The sequence below is a fragment of the Anas platyrhynchos genome, chromosome 1 (genome assembly GCF_047663525.1).
Source record: "Anas platyrhynchos isolate ZD024472 breed Pekin duck chromosome 1, IASCAAS_PekinDuck_T2T, whole genome shotgun sequence".
Taxonomy (NCBI): Eukaryota; Metazoa; Chordata; class Aves; order Anseriformes; family Anatidae; genus Anas; species Anas platyrhynchos.
In genome coordinates, this window is record NC_092587.1 from 75,154,467 (window position 1) to 75,173,867 (window position 19,401).

The 19,401-nt window shown below is 40.1% G+C and overlaps 1 protein-coding gene across 6 annotated transcripts in view; it reads left to right on the forward strand.

Moving 5' to 3' along the window:
- Positions 1-19,401, forward strand: part of ITPR2 (inositol 1,4,5-trisphosphate receptor type 2) — a 275,621-nt gene that overhangs the window by 149,263 nt on the left and 106,957 nt on the right. For all 6 annotated transcript variants that reach the window (XM_072041998.1, XM_005022980.5, XM_038177656.2 and 3 more), the window contains one exon: positions 1,522-1,630. In XM_072041998.1, the coding sequence (XP_071898099.1) occupies positions 1,522-1,630 (109 nt within the window). The remainder of the gene's footprint in view (positions 1-1,521; positions 1,631-19,401) is intronic.

Below are 19,401 nucleotides of genomic sequence, written 5' to 3' on the forward strand. Positions count from 1 at the left end.
TATCTGATCCTGAATTATTAGATGCTTAATTTGCAGTTTGTGCATTGAAATAAAGATGTTCAATATTTTTTAATAGTCCTCTAGTGAGATGCCCTCTCTGCCCTTGAGAAACTCTAATTTAAACAGAGGTAATGTGAGGGAAACGGACACATTAGGCAGCTTGCCTGTTTCCTTGGCTTTCTGCATCTTCTGCAGAGGTAGTGTTATAACAATATAATTTATATTTTTGGAAAAATGAAACTAAATTCTGAGCTTGTCCCATCCCATCCCCTATGTCCAAACTCGTGTTCAAAGTCAGCACCAAATGAAGTCTAGGGCAGCTGAATGTGGCCCCTGTAATCAATAAACAACTTTCTCTTGTATTTAATTAACTTCCATGGCAAAGAATGTTTTGCAGGACTATGCAGGATATTGTAAGATAAAGATGTAACTCTTCACAAAATATTGTTAATACTGCAGGCCTGAGAGCTGATTTTTTTTGAACTCATAGCTCATGAATTTGGTTAACATGACCATGGGAGAGTCCTGCATGGTATTTCTACTGAGTCCCGGATGGCCTTAGCACACAAACTCAGCAGTAATTTAAATATAATTGGTTCTGTTGTGCTACAGATGATGCAGTGTCATCCCTCCTAACCCTGCTTTAGGTGTCTGTAATATAGGATTGTTAATGGGTAGCCACAGTGCCTTTGATGTGTGCTGATCGTAGGCCATAATATGAAGAACACTGTTCTGTCTACTGTAAGTCAACACTGGTACTGAAGGAAGAAAACCAGTCTAAGGCCTTCAGATATCTTCCTTTCTTCTGTTTTCACAGTAGCAATACAAGGACTTGCTCTGTACAGAGACTGAAAGGCTTCTTCTGGCATTCTGCTTCTTCTGCTTAAGCAGATTTAAAACTCAAACTCCCATCATAGTCTTAGTAGGAGGCAGAAATATACCTTGTTTTCTGACTGTAAAACAGTCCTGTAAAGTTGTGTGAATGTGTAAACAACAGTTATGTTTCATCCAAATAACTGCATTTCTGAATGACTCCATGTAAAGTTTTAGGATTGCTTTGGAAATTCTTCTGGATCCTTTTGAGTGGATGCTGTTTGCTAATTATATGATAAATATTATTATAAACACCACTGGGGTTGGAAGTTGTATAAAGGCTATAGCTTTTAAAATTTCAACAAGTATGGTGAAGACTAAATACCTTTAAATTAACGTTAAGATGAATGCATACTTATCTCTAAATAGATAAAGAAAGGGTGAAAGAGCAAGTTTGGACCTTAATCTGAAAGCATTCAGGAAAAAGTGGATGTACAATTCTGCCTTCTGTATGGCAAGAAGATATACAAATTGTAACAAAAAACAACACATTGAAAGTCCCATTTCCTTTTTTAATTATGATTTCTCATGTCTACTTTTATTTCCTTGAGGAAAAATACAGCGACAGGCGATTTTTGCATGAAGAAATTGTAGCATGGCTTAGTAACAATGTGCAATGCTCTTTAAGGTTTAATATTTTACTTTAAGGTTGATTAATCACACAAAGAAGCTAATGGAGAAAGAAGAAAAGCTCTGCATTAAAATTCTTCAGACATTACGAGAAATGCTTGACAAGAAAACTAACTTCGCGGAAGAGGTACTGCTACCATTTTACTATTAAACATAGAACTAATTGCATGGTATTAAAATGTTGGCTCTAGGAAAGTAACAGAATCTGACATGTTTTCAATTTCTTACATGTTTTAAAGATGATGTGGTGTCTCAGAAACAATGTGGCAAGACAAAGTAAGATTTAAACAAAAGAAACTATGTGCCTTACATGGACAATTTTTTATCAGGGACTCTACAAGAGTTAAAGCAATAAATTAGCAGCAGCAAGTGTTGGTATATGTGATCATTATGTATTAAATATCCTGTATTTATGGAAACTAGTCCTTAGGTCTGACATCTGACTTTATCTAGCATATAATCAATTGAAAACATAAGTTTTTTTAATTACAAGTGTACAGTTTTTCCCCATTGCCCGTGGTACCAGACTGTTGTAATGCATTTACTTAAGGATCATAAATGTGTGACCGAAATATGTAATGTTCAAACAGAGTTGCCAGTTTTATGGAGAACTGACATAGTCTGTACTCTATAAAGTGTCTAATTTTTTGCACCTATTAACGCTCCTCCCTCTCCTCATGTTACCCAGTTTTGTCTCACAAAAACTTTTTCAAATACTTAATTCACTTTGCCTTGTGCCTTTGTATATTGATAGCTAGTTTCAGATTTATATCTCAGCTGTCCCCTTCTAGAAGTTTTAAGCCTAATCCCTGTACATTTTGTGCGGTTTCTTATCCATATTTCTTAGAATTTCCCTGAATTGTTTCAGTATTATTCATTCTAAAATGTGAATCACAGAACTATTACCTAATCTTTCCCTGCCATTATTTTCATTTGTTCACAGCTGACATGTTTAGTCAAGTATGTTCATGGGTTTCACTTCATTTTGAGAAAATATGCTGATCACAACCGAGCATCACACTGTTTCACTGTCTTAGGCTTTTGCACCCAAATATTTTGACATGTCTAAGTAACAATGCTCATTCATACTATTGTACCTGGCAAAATTATCCGCCATTCAGATATAAAAGCTATGAGAATTAAGCTTAGTCCTAATCTAACGTGGAGAAAAAAGTATATATATTTTTTTGGTGACTAAGATGTCTATGCCTATTTCTGAATGTATGAGACTTAACTTTTCGGTTAAGTGTTTTGGTCCAGTCAAATGATGTGATAAAGTAGCAAGACGCTCTCTTCTCTTTATGATAAACGAGCCATATATTAGAAATGTGAAACATTCACATTGCCTTTGTTTTGACTGTATACTATTTGTTTTGATTTCAACATATGGACATAAGAACATGTCACCCAGGCTAGACAGGATAAAAGAATCTCAATGCAGAACAGTGAAATGAAGACAAAGGTGAAATAGCAAAACATTAGCCTTTCTCTATACAGAGACAACGAGAGCACACAGAGCAAACCAACCTGCTCTTCATCTCCTGTACATAAGCTAGCTCAAAGAAGAATGTGGTTAGGCCTGGGCAGAAAGATGTGGGTGTTTTTTTTTAATGTTACGACAAGAGTTTCACAGGTGAAGCAGAAATTATCCTTAGTTATTATTCTTTCCTACTCTGATAGCTTTCTGGGTCCATAATCCCACTGCATCACATGGAAAAACCTACTTGCTTTTGTAACTGTATGTTATGAAGAACTGTGCCAAACATCTCCAAAACAGTTGCGTGACCCATCAAAAGTTAACAGTATCTCAGAACTACGTGGGGGAAGAAAAGCAATGAGCAATGCTTCAACATAGGACTTCTAAAAACAAAACAAAAAACCTTTCCTGTTCTAATTATTCTTTGTTCCCAGTTGTGGATGCTGATAAGCTAAGATTGAGTGAGGCCACCAGAGGGATTGTGCTCCATTGGTATGTAAGGACACTTCACCCATCCAGCCCAGCCTCTGATTCTCAGGAGAGGATGTCAAGAAGTGTATGCCCAGACCCTCTCTTACCTCTACCATCTCAGTAGCGGCAAGGGCATGATGGATGGAAGAGCTGTTTGGGAAACAGAATTTCTCCTTCACACTGTATCATGAATCCCATAAATTTTACATGTGAGGCACATAATGAGTCAGTGCAAACAAATAAAAGAGTAAACAAGCATGTATGATTTGCAAGTGCATCTCTGGCTTTCTACTCTTATGAGTCATTGTTCACAATATGGCCTTCAAAATAGCAAAAATAGCACAATGAATAGCCTGTTGAACATTTCCAACTTTTTTTGAGCTGTGATGTCAATGCCTGCAATGTTATTTAATTGTGTTATGCTGATACTAAAAAAATAAAGTAAATATTTAACAGTAACCAGAACAAAGCTACATAGGGACACGTGATTCTCCAACAGAGAGTCTGAGTTTGTTATTCATCCATCATAATGTATTTTGTGTGATAAATTTGACAGAAATGGTAAACCTTTGCTACTGCAGACTTTATCACAGTAAGAAACCTGGAAGAAATAATGAAATAAGATTTCACCCTCTCTTTATTTCCTTTTACTTCCCACAGTTAAGATCCAGGTCTGGGAACCTGGCCTTCTATTGTCTTTGTCTTTCATTTGGCCACTTACCTTTCATTTGCCTACCATTTGTTTTGTTGAAGGAACAGTAGGAAAAGACAGCCTTAGGAGCTTATTTCACTATTTGTAAACCTTTTCCCAATCCTTCCCACATCCATTCCCTCGAGTCAACTTTATTGTTGAGCCTCCCTCTACTGGTGTATTTCTGGGCTGTGCTGCTCCTGCTTTCCTGTCTCCATCCTTTGTTATGCTTGCAGTTTGCCTTTGAGGCAGTGCTTGCTTGTGCATTGTTTTGCTTAGTGCTGCAACATCTGATTGTGTTAGGAATGAAAGTTTAATTTCAGAAGTTTGATTTAAAGTTTATAAATGACACATTAAAGCTCTTGGTCATTGATTGGCTTTCATAAGTAATTGCAGGTGATTATCACATTCTCCCTGGAGTTCTGTGTTAAGTCCTAGTCCTATTTGTATTGATTAGGTAACTAACAGGAATGAAACTTGATCTACAGGCTCTCTCTTACATCAGACTCTTCCAGAACTGTGCTAAGGCACTTGGGTGAAGCAGTATGTGGAGGAAGTCGACAGTTATTTCTTCCTATACTATGGTATAGATAAAAGTATACTTTAGATTAACTGTTTAAGAACAGAAACAGGAGAGACTGCAAGGAATACACTTGGGCTAGATCCATTCCACCTGTTTTTGATTTTTATTGCTGGTGGGTTTTATACCCATTTTACAAGAACAGAGGGAACTTAGTCTAGAATTTCTGTAATTTTTATTCAAGTCTTTTTCTTGACTTTTGCCATAGTGCTTTATTTCAGTTTAATTCATCTGTGAATGCTGACTGCAGACCTCAGAATATGTGTTTCAGAATATGGAGAAAATTTCCAATAGGATCTGAGAGATGTAGGCCACAGATAACACTTTGTAAATGACTAGAGCAGAGTAACATTATCTTGCTGCCCTGCTGAAAGCAACTGTCCCTACAACAGTGCTGGTGGGCTAGGAGAGTTGAGTGCTCCCAGCTGCTTCGAAGAGAGTTCAGAAGCTTAATTTAAACCCACCCTCAGTGAATTGGGTGAAGTTGTTGAACTCTGACTAAACTGTGCTCTTATAGCAACATCTCAGCCCACTCTGCTGACATGTTAGTGCATGTACATGTTAGGGCATGTACAACTTTCTGATTTCCCAGTTGTTCTTAAATGAAGCCAACATCTCTGGGAAAAAAATACTCTCTCTGATAACATGCATATTTGACAAGTTTACTGTAACATTATTGGCTGGTCAGAGTGTTAATAGATCATAGTTCATAAGAGAATATGGCAGAATCCAAGGGTGTATATCCTGTCAAATGGTAGTTCCTAGATAAAACATAGTCATAAATAGACTGAACACTTCAGTAAGGGTTATTTGTGCTGCAGAAATTTTTATACCTCTTTACTGCTTTAGATGTTGAACTACAGTGTAAATAATTGAAAACTTTGAGTATTTTTTAAGTGTCAGCAGAACAAAGACTATGTAAGCTGCTTAATTGTCAGAAATACTTAGTTGTGCTTCTCACTGTTTTTTTTTTTTTTTTTTTTTTTTTTTTTTTTTTTTTTTTTTTTTTTTTTTGTTTGTTTGTTTGTTTGTTTGTTTGGTTTTTTTTTCCTGGAAAAACTCCTGAAAAATATTCTCTTTATCTTAATACATTTGCACCATCTTTATGATTTAAAATCATAGAATTTCCATTAAAACTTCCAGTTTGGATTGTTAACATTTCTGTATTCCACTTTAGTTCTGAGATGTAAGTGAACCTCCCCTCTTCATTTTCAGCAACAACACCAAATCTACATGTGAAATTTAGTACAGCTTCTTTTTCACTACAAACTTCCCAGATGTTGCCACTATTGGCTATTGGTCATTTTGTGCCAGAACATGTGTCTTTTCATGTGCAGCTGTTGAGAAAGATTGAATGAATTTTTCAAAAGGAATAAAAAGTCCCAGTTCATGAATGTATTGATCTAGCAGTCAAGCTGAAACCAGTGGGAGCTGCAGGTCTTTTTCTGATGGGAAAAATGGTCTCATTGTGTGCCTTAGAAGCCAGCAGAGGTTTCTGGGAGTCATTGCAGTGTCGTCCCACTGTTGCAGTTCCTAATCAAAGACATTTCTAAGTTACATTGCCTTCTATTCTATTGCCTCATCCTTTCAAGATGGTTTTACTTGTTTGCATCTGTGAATTAGACAGCATTCAGATAAATAACATATGTAGGTAAAAAAAAAAGTGGGGAAGTAAGGAATATTTCAGAACATGAGGGCTTGCTATAATGTATTATAACTTAAAAGGACACTTATTTTAAGTGGAAGAAAGAACAGGATGTGAAATGCCTTTATTTGTGTTACTACTCACATTTTGGGTTAGTGGCACTACAAATGTTCTGAAGTGTCGTATTTACTTTTTCACCAATTTTGCTGTCTGCTTTGTTTTTGATCATATAGGAAAATGACTATGCACAAGCCTGATTTTTTTTTTTTTTTACCTGTTATCAATATTCTCCCTACTAAGTTCAGAGAAACTGTAATGTAATATGGGGTTAGAAATACTATTGGAGAATGTTTAAGCTCAATGCTGTTTATAACAATTCTTTAAACAAAAAAAAAAAAAAAAAATTGAGGTGGTAAAGGGCATTTTTACAGTGCCTTGCATTAAAACATTTTGCATTAAAACCTTACCTTAGGAAAGCAGCCACAGTTTGGAAGGATCTGGAGGTGCAGGGAGGAAAAGCATTTGGTCAGCTTTAGCTGTGGCAGGCTGGTTGCTATGACCAGTACATGCTTCTGTTATGGTCAAGAAGCTACTGTTCTGAATTTGTCACAACAATTATGTGTGGCAGAAAGTTCAAATACTGGTGGGACAAACCCCTCTGTCTGTATGAGGGTTTACATGAAGGCAGTGGTCTGTGGTAGAACCTAAGCCAGCACTGATTCAGTGCAGTGGAAGATTCGAGCTTTGCTATTGCCATGAATCCTCTGAGCCAGTAATTGCAGCAGAAGGAGTGTCAGAGCATTCAGATACACAAGACTAAACAGTAAATGTGGTCAGACCCTTAAAGTGCGGTAATTCCTCATTATACCCATATGCTGACATTTTACAAGCCAAAGAAATAAAAACCTACAACAAAACAAATTAATGCAGTTTCACTCTATCCCGTCTCTCAGCTGGAAGCTGGAATAATTAAGCACAGAGATACCACAAAGCAGGTGATGCTGTTGTTTTTACTAGCTAGGTGTTGTTAGCCTTGGTATTTAGTGCCTCAGGCCATCAGCCACTAAGGCATATTGTTACAGCTGCACATTTCTGGTGCTTTGACACACAGCATAAAATAGACTAATCTGAAGTAAATTCCCTAATCTTAGTGGTAATTCTGTAATGTGCATTGTTCTGGACCATCCCTAGATATTCTACTGGCTTTCTAATCATCAACATTTTATAGAGATGTATTTTGATTCTAGTGCAATAACCTGTAAGTGGTACAACTCAGGCTATGCAAAGCATGACTTCTTTTTAAGGGACACTTTTTTTCTGTAAGTCACAGGCAGTAGGCATTTGATCCAGTCTGTCATCTGCTTGTGTTTGGAGGGATGTTCAAAGCCCCTTGACTTAGGCCAGTTGTGAGGTACTTGTTGTGGTGTGTGTAGAGCGTAGTCTCAAGCAGAGTGCATTTTGTTCAACCTGAAGAGGAACTTCAAAACTGAAAGTCATCTGTCAAGGACAGGTAGGAGACAGCATTTCTAACCTCTTCTGAAGTGTAAAGTCATGACCTAGTGAAAGACAAACACTTTAATCTGCTGTGGTGAGAGTGAAGCACATGCCTTCTTTACAGGACTGGGTGCTTTGATTTTGCCCTCTCTTTAATATGTAATTAACTGTCACCATCATCCAAATATATTATCTCTGGAGACTTTAAGGTACTTTTAAATCAGCTGATAGTTGAGTGAGCAGCGGTGGTGTTCACTGCTGATCGGTATTTATTTTTCTTTCTTTCAAAACCTTTGTTTTGCATTTATTTATTCATTTGTTCTCCAAATCTTAAACAAATCTAGTAGCAGGATACCAAGACTGAGAAAATTTGTGGTTGTAAATACATTTCCTTCTAAAGACCGTAGCCTCCCAGCAGCTCATATTTATCACATTTTCTTTTCACAGAATACGATACGTTGTTATCCAGATTTTTTTTTCAGAAATGTTAAGTCTGAATCTTAAATGACAAATTGTTTTAGAACTTGTGTCATCTGCCCTTCTGACATATATCCTTCCTCTGAAGGAACATCTGATACTGTAAAATATTTTTCTGTAGATACTGATTTAGACAGTATCATACAAAACAATAACAAACTAGAGTAGCTTTTCCTTGCTTTGAACTTCAAATGTCCAACTTGTGCTCTGTAATTTCCCCTCTGCATAGCGTTTGTGACATTTGGATACTCCATGTATTTTTCCTTCATTTTTTCACATGAATTCCTTTCTATGGATCTGATCTGAAGAACAGCAAAGCCAGCAGAGAGATTCCAACCTATTGCAAACTGTTTGGCATCCTTCCCTATTAATACTACTTTTTGTTAAAAGCAAACAGAAGAGAGTGCAAGGGAAGGGAGCTGCTTAATAAAGGAAACCTTCACAGACCTCTGAATATGCTTCATGCCACCTTACTCAAGTACAAAATTGCTGAACCTGATCAGGATCCTTTACATAAAGAACAATAATTGGGTTATTTTTTGTTTTTCTGTTATAAATACATATAGGATGGATTTCACTAAAGATTTCAGTTTATCTAGAATTTAAATTCCATGCTCATTAAAGCTATTTGAATTGAGTTCTATGTCATGAAAGCATTGGGATCAAGGTTTTATTTCTGTCTGACTTTATTTATTTATTTTAAATTGTGACTAAAACAGCCAAAGATTTTTAGGAATTTAGTAGAAGGTTCTAGAAGATACTAGGTTGGCAAGGGGATAGGTGACCAAAGGTGTGTTGTAGATTAGTAAATACATGGAGTCAGCAGTTTTATCACATGGTTCACATCTACAGATTTGAGGAATTTTGTGTGAGAATGTATTCATATGTGTAAATGTAAATATTTATTTTAGATAGATGATTTATTTGTATTGCATCTCTTTTTGCAATGAGCACCGTATTACCTCCATGGTGGAGTCATATTAGAAGATGAATATTTGAATGTGCTTTCTGTGTCCTGCCATGTTGTTTTGTTTTTAGTGGAGTATGTGTTCTTGCTTAGAATTTAAAGTGTGTAATGTGTCTTAATGCTCTTACTCAACATGAAGAAAAATACAATTCCCATGGCCAACCAAATTTTAGCAATTAGTACTTGTTTAAAGTATCCGGGTCACATCCTGAGAAGCCAGTATCTGTGCTTATTCTCAGAGGAAGAACAAGTCATATAGGTGCAGTATGTATTTTCCTACCCTGCCTGCCCAGTACTAGGAGGAGCTGTACTGAGGTGAGAAAGGAAGTTCCAAGGAATGTGCGAGTGATGAGTATGGGGGGAGAAACAAATTGCAGGCATCATGATATCTTGGATAGCTGCAGTTATTCTGGGGTGTTAGGAAGTTTTTCTGTCCCCCCCTCCCGCCCCCCACCACCACACACTTCTATGTATTAATTGCTATACATCAAGCCTACGTTTGTGAGCAGTTACTGTATCTCTGCTGGGGAATGTTTGTAATTTTTATTGATGAGCACAGAGGAGTGCTGCAGTATCATAGAGACCACTGTGTGGCAACTGTGGACTTCTCAAAAATGTCTCCTGTCTGTGGGAGCAGGTCAGCTGCTGATGCTTCTGCACAGACGAATTCCCACAGCAGTCAAAAGTCTGCAGTCATGGAGAGGGCAAGAGAAAATGTCTCCTTCAGTCTTGAATTTCCTTGGAATGGAGAAGGGTTGTTTTGTTTTGTGTTTGTTGTTGTTGTTGACTGTCACAAATTTGCTGTTGCTTTATTTAATATGTTTGAGCAACAGCCCTGTTTGTACTTCGCAATTGCACCAGAGATAGCAGTGAGCAGAATTCAATGCATTGTATTAAGGATGGCCAATGAATATTTATGATAGACCTAGGGAGCCAGTAATAAAAATGAAATCGGCATGATGCCACTAGATTCAAATCTTTGATCTCTGTTTTAACAGAAAATACAATAAAACAGGGGATAATGGACTCATTATAATGGAATGGTTAGTTATGGTTAGTTAGGGCAGCATGAATATAGGTGGTGTTACATAAATGCTTTAGTCAAATATTTTTGACTCGGTAATGTGTTTTAGGAATGGAGTTGCTAAAGAAAACCTCAGTTTATGGTATTGTTTGGTTTTGTCAGTCCAAACACGAAGAACTAAGGATGCATCTCTTTCAAATACCAGGGTGGGCTATGCTCTTGCCTTTCTCAGGGAAGCAAAGGCAAAGCCAGCAAGTCTTTTCTGCTCCTGGCTTTCACCCTGTGAGCAGGAAGGGCTACAAGAAGGTGGCAGTTGCACTCTGTTTCCTGTCCAGGCTGTCTTGTCAAATGAGAGAGGATGCTTGGGGTTGTTGCAGAGAGAGGAAGGATCAGGGTTAGGCATCACCCAGGAAGATGCAAGGGCCCTGGCTAGAGACATGCCTCAGATGGAGCCCCTTTTCTCCATCTGGAGATGGGAGAGACTAGTGCAATGTGCAGACACACATTGCCTAATGTGGGGAAGCCTAATGAAGGAGTCTGTATTTGACAGGGATGGGGAGCAGTAGCGAGTGAGCTATTTTTCTTTTTAATAGTTGCAATTACTTGCCTAACACCCCTGCCACACTAAGCAAGAAGCAGAGGAGGGTTGATCCCAGGCCACAGATGAAAGCTGATCTTGAAGTCTCTGTTTAGCCAGACATGAGGAAGAAATGGAAACTCACTGTTTTCTGATTTGTTTCATACTGATGTAATTTCTAAGGGACTTAATCACTAATGACATCTGGCAAGGGATTAGTCCATGCTGTGGTCCAACTCCCTCTCCTCACTCTCCCCTCCCCCCTTTCAAGGAAAAGAAAGTATATGCTATATTGAACTTCAGAAAACAGCTATTAAGCAACCACAGTACCACAGTAACTGCTTCTGATACGGGTTTTTTGTCTGATGAGGATTTTACCCAGCATGTTTGGCCTTGGAGGAGCGCCTGAGTAGTATTGCCAGCTGGAATTGTCAGAGCTGCTTTGTCTTCTGTCCCAGGAAAACAGAAGCCTGGCGGGCAGTCACTCTTGCTCTTATTTCATATCCCTGCTTAGTCAGAGTTGCCAATCCTAAGCATTGAAAGTCCTGAGTCAGGCCACAAACAAATCGTGAGATTTGGCTTGAAAATCATGAGATTTTTTTAATTGCAAGTAGTTTATTTGGGATTCCTTTGAGCCTTTGGAGTGTCTTTTCTTCAAACTTTTATTCTACAAATCCCAGAGCTTGAAATATGCTTTACTGAATTATGCACATGCTTGTTTACTTCAATGAAAGCGAGGTTCATTTTTGGTTACCTGGCCTCTGGAGTTCCCAGGGAAAATACCAGAATATCTACATGATGCGCGTTGACCAGGCTGTTCAGTGAGGAGCCTGTTCTGGAGTTGATGATTACCTTGAGGATTATGAGCTTAATTATCTCAGTGTCACTTTGACCCCTGGGCTTTTTGCAGAGAGCTTTTTTTTTAGGCAGAGTCTGAAAGTGTTCTTTCAGTTTATGGCAATGAGCGCTTTGTGCAGGTTGTGCCTTGCTTACCTTGCAACAGCTTTTCATGGGTGGCATGTGGCATCTTGCCAGTGAAGTCTGATTATTCCATTTTCTTCCTGCTGCAGTTTCATCATCAGTCAGGTCTTGCTCAGAGGGTGCACGTGCAAATGCTTTCTGTCATAAACAGTCACATGTGTAACGTGCTGATGTGCATGGATGTCAGTGAGAGGCTGTACGGGCTCTTGGCTGACCTGTGAGACGAGGAAGCTTGCTCTTAAGGTTTGGACTAGTGTTAATAACTCCAGATGCAGAGCTGTCACTTAGGGTTGGGGCAAGGACCTTATCAGACTGGAAATTCCTCTTGGCAGAGTTGTCCAAAACATTTTGTCTCTAAGTACTGAGGAGTTACACTAGTGATGTCTCCTTATATACCTTTTTCCTGCAAGCCTTTTATCCCCTTCCACCCTTTTTTGGTTTTGTTTTGTTTTTTGCTACCTTCCTTCTATTTCCTGCAGGAAACTGCAAGCTAATTTTTGGACTCCTCAGCCGTATATGGTAGCAGTTTGTGTCCCAGTAGCCCCACGTCAAGTAGGGCTGGATGGATCAGTCCATCTGTCTCAGGTACCAAAGAAATGTAGATAACCTTGAGTTCTCAGGTCTTTGGTATGAAGACTTCTTGCTGGCTCCAGGGAAACAACTTGGAGTTGGAGGCAAGATAGAGGGGAAATACTTGTTGCCAATCTCAACCATGCAGAAAAGTGTGACAGGAGGGACCCTGTTCATATATACTGTTCCTAACTGAACCTTAAGAAAGCATTAAACCTTGCTTGAACCAGGAATTTTCTCAGCTACAAGAAACGAGAAGTTCTCAGCTCTAGGCTTCCTCCAGGCCACTCTACTGGGTTTAGTTTAGCCCTTTTGAAAATCAAACTCTTTAAATATACAAAGTTTGACTGTGGCTATCTAAAAATGAAAATCTTTGCATTTATACAAATGCTGGACATAGTTGTGAAATTCTTCCTCTTATACTGGCTAGGGCAGGTTTCTCAAAGTGGCTGTAAATGTTACTGAAGAACAGAGAATAAGCAGCCTTTTCATGATTTTTGTGAAGAAACTCATGTTAACTGGGTTGCTTTTGTGAGGCAGAGGAAATAACAGTGGTAATTCACTGCTAGCAGCGAAGTGGGTGATGGCCAGTGAATTTTATCTGGGGTAACACAGAGGATTGTTGTTGTTATATCACAGTCTTTATTAAATTTGCCCTTGTTGTTGTTAGCATTTTGGTCAAATAGTAATTTTAATTCTGACAACAAAACTGACTATAAGGACCCAGAAGGCCCATTTCACAAATGGAAGTTGAATGGTTTAAGCTGTACTTTTTTTTTTTTCTTCACATTGAAGTATTCTTACAGTGAATAACATCATATATAGGAAAAACTCAGGTTTTGCTATTTGATCTTGCATTTTTATTCTACTGCCTTGTGTGGAAATGTCTGCATGAAGAGAAAAAAAAAACAACAACAGCAAAAGTAACAAGTTTAAGGGACTGCTTTGGTCTGTGGTGTGCTTAGTCAGAAACAAGTAATTTGTATTGCAGAAATCTGGGCAGAGTGCTACCTATTTCTGTATGTGTGTGCAAATAACCTGCTATGCCATGCAGCCAAAGGAAAGGGAGTCAAATGAGAGCAGAGCTGGCTGCATTTTAGTGTGCAGAGCACATGTGTTGAGCTAGGATTAGGAGGAGGCAGATGAACTGGCTCCTTCTGGGGTCTTAACTGATGTACTGGGAGGTTAGTTGGAAGGGCTGGCCCTCTGGAGAGTGATCTGCAGATAGGCTCTTGACTTAAGTGAAGCTGTTTATATAAACAGATGATTTCCATACCTGTGATACTGAAAGAGCTTGTTTTAACTCAGTAGCAAATTCTAGCATACCAGGTAATCTAAATGCAGGGGTTTGTACTTCCTTTTTTTAAAAAAAAACAAACAAAAAACAGAACAAAACAAACAAAACAACAACAACAACAAAAAAAAAAAACAACAACAAAAACTAGTCAGACAAGTTAACTAGTTGATACATCTGTTAATTCAACATGTATTTAAACTAATTTTTAAACACTAAAGGATTTGAAACTGGAAGAAATAGTTCACTTGATTTCTTAAACCCTCTCTATCATTCCTATTTCTCTACACACTTCTTCCTTTTCTCTTTCATTCTGATTTTTAGCTGAAGACAGACTTTATTTGAGAGCAGGAAAGGAAGTGTTGCTGGGATGATGTTTTCTTTTGAACTAACCTATAGTTTATGGCTAGTTTTAGACGTTTCTGCGTCTTAAATTCAGTGCTTTGACTGCCCCACTCAAGAACCGTGAGGTAATAAAATCAGAGTAAATTAAATGCATTTTCTCAAGCCCTCTGCACGATTCCAAACTATTAATTTCACGCTACAGCTTTGCTGAATGAAAAGGAGCTACTTTAATGCCTCAGACTGCACAGTGCACGTACATCTCTGTCTTCCAGTAGGGGCCTCCAAAGCCACAGGAGGTGGCAAACCAGCCCCTGGGCAGCTGCAGCTGTGCACAAAGGGGCTCTTTCAGACACGTTCTTGCTAGAAAAGCACATGTGCAGCTAAAACAAATTACAGTGCCCATCTGACTTGAGCAAGAGCCACCGTGGGGAAACTGTCTTATTTTTTCTGAAGTTGGTGAATATATATATTGCACTAAAGCTTGTTTCTGACTTGGTAGACACTGTGTGTTTGTGCCCAGACTGACTTCATTCTAGATTTTTGTGCTGTGAGATGGGTTGCTGAAGGACAAGGTAAGGGAACTGATCTCCCCTCTGACAGGCTGGCTACTTGAATATGTTGTCACTTTTTGCCATGAGTCTGTTGCCCAGTCCCTGCAGTCCTTGCAGTGTATCGCTGTGGTGGAACGTGGCAGGGCAGCGGAAGGTACTTTCAAGTATCATAAGCCATCTCCTGTTTTGGGCTCGTCTCCAGAGGACCAAATGACTCACCTTCAAAGGTCTCTCTGAAAGTAGAACCAGACTTTGTGTATGACAGTGCAGAACCTAGCAGTTGGCTTGGTGCCCATTTTCTCTGCCTTAAATCAAGCAAACAGTGTGCTCATGGGCTTTGTGAATGAAAGATTTGTTGAACAAATAGTATGAAGTCTTAACAAACACTGATTTAGTAAGCTTGGCTTTGGATTATTTGCATAAATTATTGTTCTGAAGTTGGCTTTTATTGGGAAAAAGCATGCCTTTTTTATTTGCTGAAATGTTGGCATACATGAAAGGAGTCATTTCTCGAGTCGTACAGACTTCAAAGACTCATTCTGCTGCGCTGGCTAGCTGCAGTTGCAATGCCCTTTCTCCTGAAGGAATAATTTTGGGTCAAGGTGGCTCCAGAAACCTACAGTCCAGAGAAAGACAAAACAAAGAGATGTGGACAAAGCACTGTTCATTACAGAGCGCCTCACGGTGTACAGGCACTGAAGATGAGTATGCATGGGATAGCTGGCAGCTTGCAGCTCAGTAAGTTGGATGTCAGTATGAGGCCGGTGCAAGTTGTGATGCATGTTAACTGTGTGCTGCTCCCAGCGCTCAGCTGTGACCTGCGGCTTTTGTATTTGGCGATGCAGATCTGCAGATGGTGAAACTGGTAGGAATCCCATTGCCTGAAGTGCATCTAGCCCCTGCCTGTGACACGGGGAGGAGTGTGCTTTTATCCGCAGCAGTTAATATATATCCATTACTAAATAATGCCTGCCTTGTCTATGGAAAATCCCTTCAGGTGAGTCATACCTGGCGTGATCAGTACGTGCTAGGCACAAGAGGGCAGTTACCTCCCTGCACGTGCTCAGGGGCTGCTTAGGGCACAAGGTGGGAGACTCTCAAGTGGGCCAGGAAGGAGCAGGGACACGGCCTCTGGCCTCTGTGCACCTTGGGGTGAGGGGGAAAGGCATAGTCAGTTGAGTAACCCCCATCTCCGGGGCTTGCCAGGCCCCACACCCCCGTGGTGAGCAGCAGGTGCCCGAGGAACACACGGGTGGCTGCTCTCCGAGCAGCAGTACCACAGCCTGTGCTCCCCCAGGAGCACCCTCAGTTAGGCAGGGAGGCCAGCTCCCGTGGCCCCCCAGCGTGGGGCAGTCAGTGTGAGGAGACAGCTTTTACCTTAGGTGTTGTGCGTGTCTTCACCCACTCTAATCTCCTCCGCCTCGTGAGCGATTTAATGAAGCGTTTTGGCTGGCAGAGGGGAGCGGTCCCGTTCTCCCGTGCCGCTGCAAAAGGTCCCCGACACATGTGAGTGTCCATGTGAGCGGGGCACGCAGGCTGGGGCTGCGGGGCATGATGGCAGGAGAGGCCAGCCGCCAAGCCGATGAGGCGAGGCAGAGCGCCGTCCTCCCCAGCCAGCAGCCGCGCGTGATTATGTAACGCCTGCAGTGTCTGGCACCGCGTGCCGGCAGAGCCCGTCACGTGTCGTGCAACGCTCTTGGCCCTGAAATTCAATTAGGTTGTGCCGAACGATCGTGAGTCTGCATGAGATAAGCTTTTGCTGTTGCACACTAGAAAGCAAATGGGTTGATTAGCCGCACATGAATTGATAAATTGCTCCTGTAATTCCAGCAAGGGTATTTGCATTGCGTATACATCATCATGCCACCAAAAAGAGCCTGAAATTAAGCATTATGTAACCTGGCTCGAGCAGCAACAACAACAGCAGCAACAAAAGGAAACAAACAACGATCTCTCCTCATTCTCCCCTGCCCTGCCACTGCCAAGAGATCACAGAAAAAGGTTTTGTTGCTGCTTCGCAGAGGGCTTCGGTCCTTGTCTTGTTTGCCTCTAAAAGCAGCTTCACAGGCAGCAGAGCAGACTCTTCAGGTTTCAGTGTGACTGACAGGTTGGTTGTCAAGAGGCTGACAGTTTTGGCAAAGCCTGCTGGTTTGTATACACCAAAGTTTGTGCATGCAGGTGGCCTGTTATTACTTTTCATAATTTTTTTTGTATGTGAGACTCCCTAGTGGTGTTACACAGGGGTGTCTGTAGGAAGTTGCAAATGTTCTTGCCATAAACCTCTTGCCTTTTACTCAGTCCTCTGCAAAAAGAGGGTCCTGTGGCTGGGGGGAGAAAAAAAAAACGAAAACAACTGGGAGGAACTGGAGCAGCTTAAAATTATAGCAACAGTTTTCATTAATAAGCAGCCAAAGAACAAATTGACATAACAGAACTGAAGGGCAGAGAAGTGATTTCCCCCATCTACCACTCTGCAACATTCACCCCACCATTTCTCCAAAATACCTTTTTCTAATCCATCGTTCCCCTTCTGCTAGAAGCTAATGTTCATTGTCTTATCCTCGAAAAGAATATTGTTGCCCAGGAACTGAGAAGAAACCAAACCCTCTGAAATTTTAAGCTGCATTAAATCTTCTCTGCTTTCTTAGGGCCAGAATATACTGTTTACAGGCAGTCTTTGTAGTAGTCAAAACATTTTCTTCTTAAACATTTCCCCTGCCACCAATATAGTAAGAAAATAGTCATTTATACAGCTGTACTTGCAACAAAATCCAATGTTGCTTGATAAGATCAGGTATACTGGTTGTGCATTTGGGGAATATTCAGCAAATAATACCACTTTATATGATACATGCTCTATTATCTTGTATTTATTATATTTTCAAGAGGAAGATATTGTTAGAGTCACTTTTTTATTATTAATAAGCATTACAAATTATATATTTCTGATGTTTAGTGAAGATTTTTCTACGCTTTTCTATTTCTATTCCACTGTCTTTTCACCTCATCTCTGTATACGCAGTTAACATACTGATGTTTAAATATACATTGTGATGTGTAGTTACATAACCCTGTCCTGCAAGGAGCTGAAAAGTCATCTTTGACTTTCCCTTCTTTTTTAAAACTAACAGCCTTTGTGGATAATCTATCACTATTAAAAGACAGAGGGAGGCATGCTGCAGCTACATAAAGATCATTTTACACAAATTGGAATAAAATAATACAAATTATACTGCAACAAATATCATATGCTACATTTCTGCTAGCCAGCAAGTCTTAAATCCGGAGTGTATAGATGTGTTTGCTAACGAGTGGATACTGAGTTGATTTAATGAGTTGGTGGTGCAGTCGGTGACTGCTCATTATCATCAGAGAATTTAACTTGCTGCAGCAACTCAGAAAATAAATGAGTATAGCTCAGACTGGACTCTGCTGTAAGTGAATTGAGAACTTTTCCTCTCTTCAGCTCTACCAGAGCTTGGTCTCCAGTGCTTCACAGTAGCCATTCAGAGCTGTATATAAGATCTTTTTACCATACACTGGTGATCCATCCAAGGAGGCCTAAGGCAGTGATCCCAGACCCTGGCTCTTCGCCAGATTGCAGGGCTGAGGAAGAGGCAGTGCCCAAATAGGCAAGCAGAGCCAGAGGTCTTTGTAGATGGAGACTGACAACATTCTCCCTCTCAGAAATGGTGACCACTGTTTTCCCAAGCTGTGCAGGAATATTAGGGCACCAGTTATTATCTAACAGGCATTACAGGAGAAAAAGGAGCTATAAAGGTGTGGAAAGCCCTAAACACAAATTGAGCAGGTTAGAGTGCTTACAGACAAAAGCAAGTCAGAAGTCCTGCTTAGCTCTGCCAGTGGCTTTATATGATGTTAGACTGGTCAAATGAAAACATGCTGTTCAGATATCAGTTACAGAAAAAGCATAAAGAAAACCCTCACATTTTGCTGGTTTGTAGGGATTTATTACTTAGCTATCAATGTGCCCACAAAGCTATGGGTTAGTGGATACTGCTGAAGCACAGCATACCTATAGATATGAGGGCTGGAGTACTTCTCCTATGCAGAAAGGTTGAGGGAACTGGGCTTGTTTAGCTTGGAGAAGAGAAGGCTGTGGGGAGACCTCATCGTGGCCTTCCAGTACTTGAAGGGAGCATACAAACAGGAGGGGGAATGCATGTTTACATGTGTTGGTAGTGATAGGACAAGGGGGAATGGTTTTAAACTAAAATGGGAGATTTAGGTTAGATGGTAGGAGAAAGGTTTTCACTTAGAAGGTGGTGAGGCACTGAAACAGGTTGCCCAGAGAGGTTGTGGATGCCCCATCCCTGGAGGCATTCAAGGCCAGGCTGGATGTAGTTCTGGGTAGCCTGCTTTAGTGTCTGACAACCCTGCCCAGAGCAGGGGGGTTGAAACTAGATGATCTTTAAGGTCCTTTTCAACCCAGGCCATTCTATGATTCTATGATACCTACAACAATGGAATTCGTTTTATTTTGGAGTTGATAGAAAATCAATGTCCCTCTAGCTTAGGGTCTAAGTACAGTACAAGAGGTTTACGTGTGTGCATTTCAAAACAAAAGTTCTTTACCCTTACAATATACAATTAAAGGTAGAACTGATTCATTTTCTTCCTCCCCAGTGCAGAGTTTTAGAATCCGGCTCTTGACTTCTAGGTGCATTGCCGCTCTCACAGGATTTTACACAGAGCTGGAACTCATAGATGTATGTAATAAAACTTTAAAACTG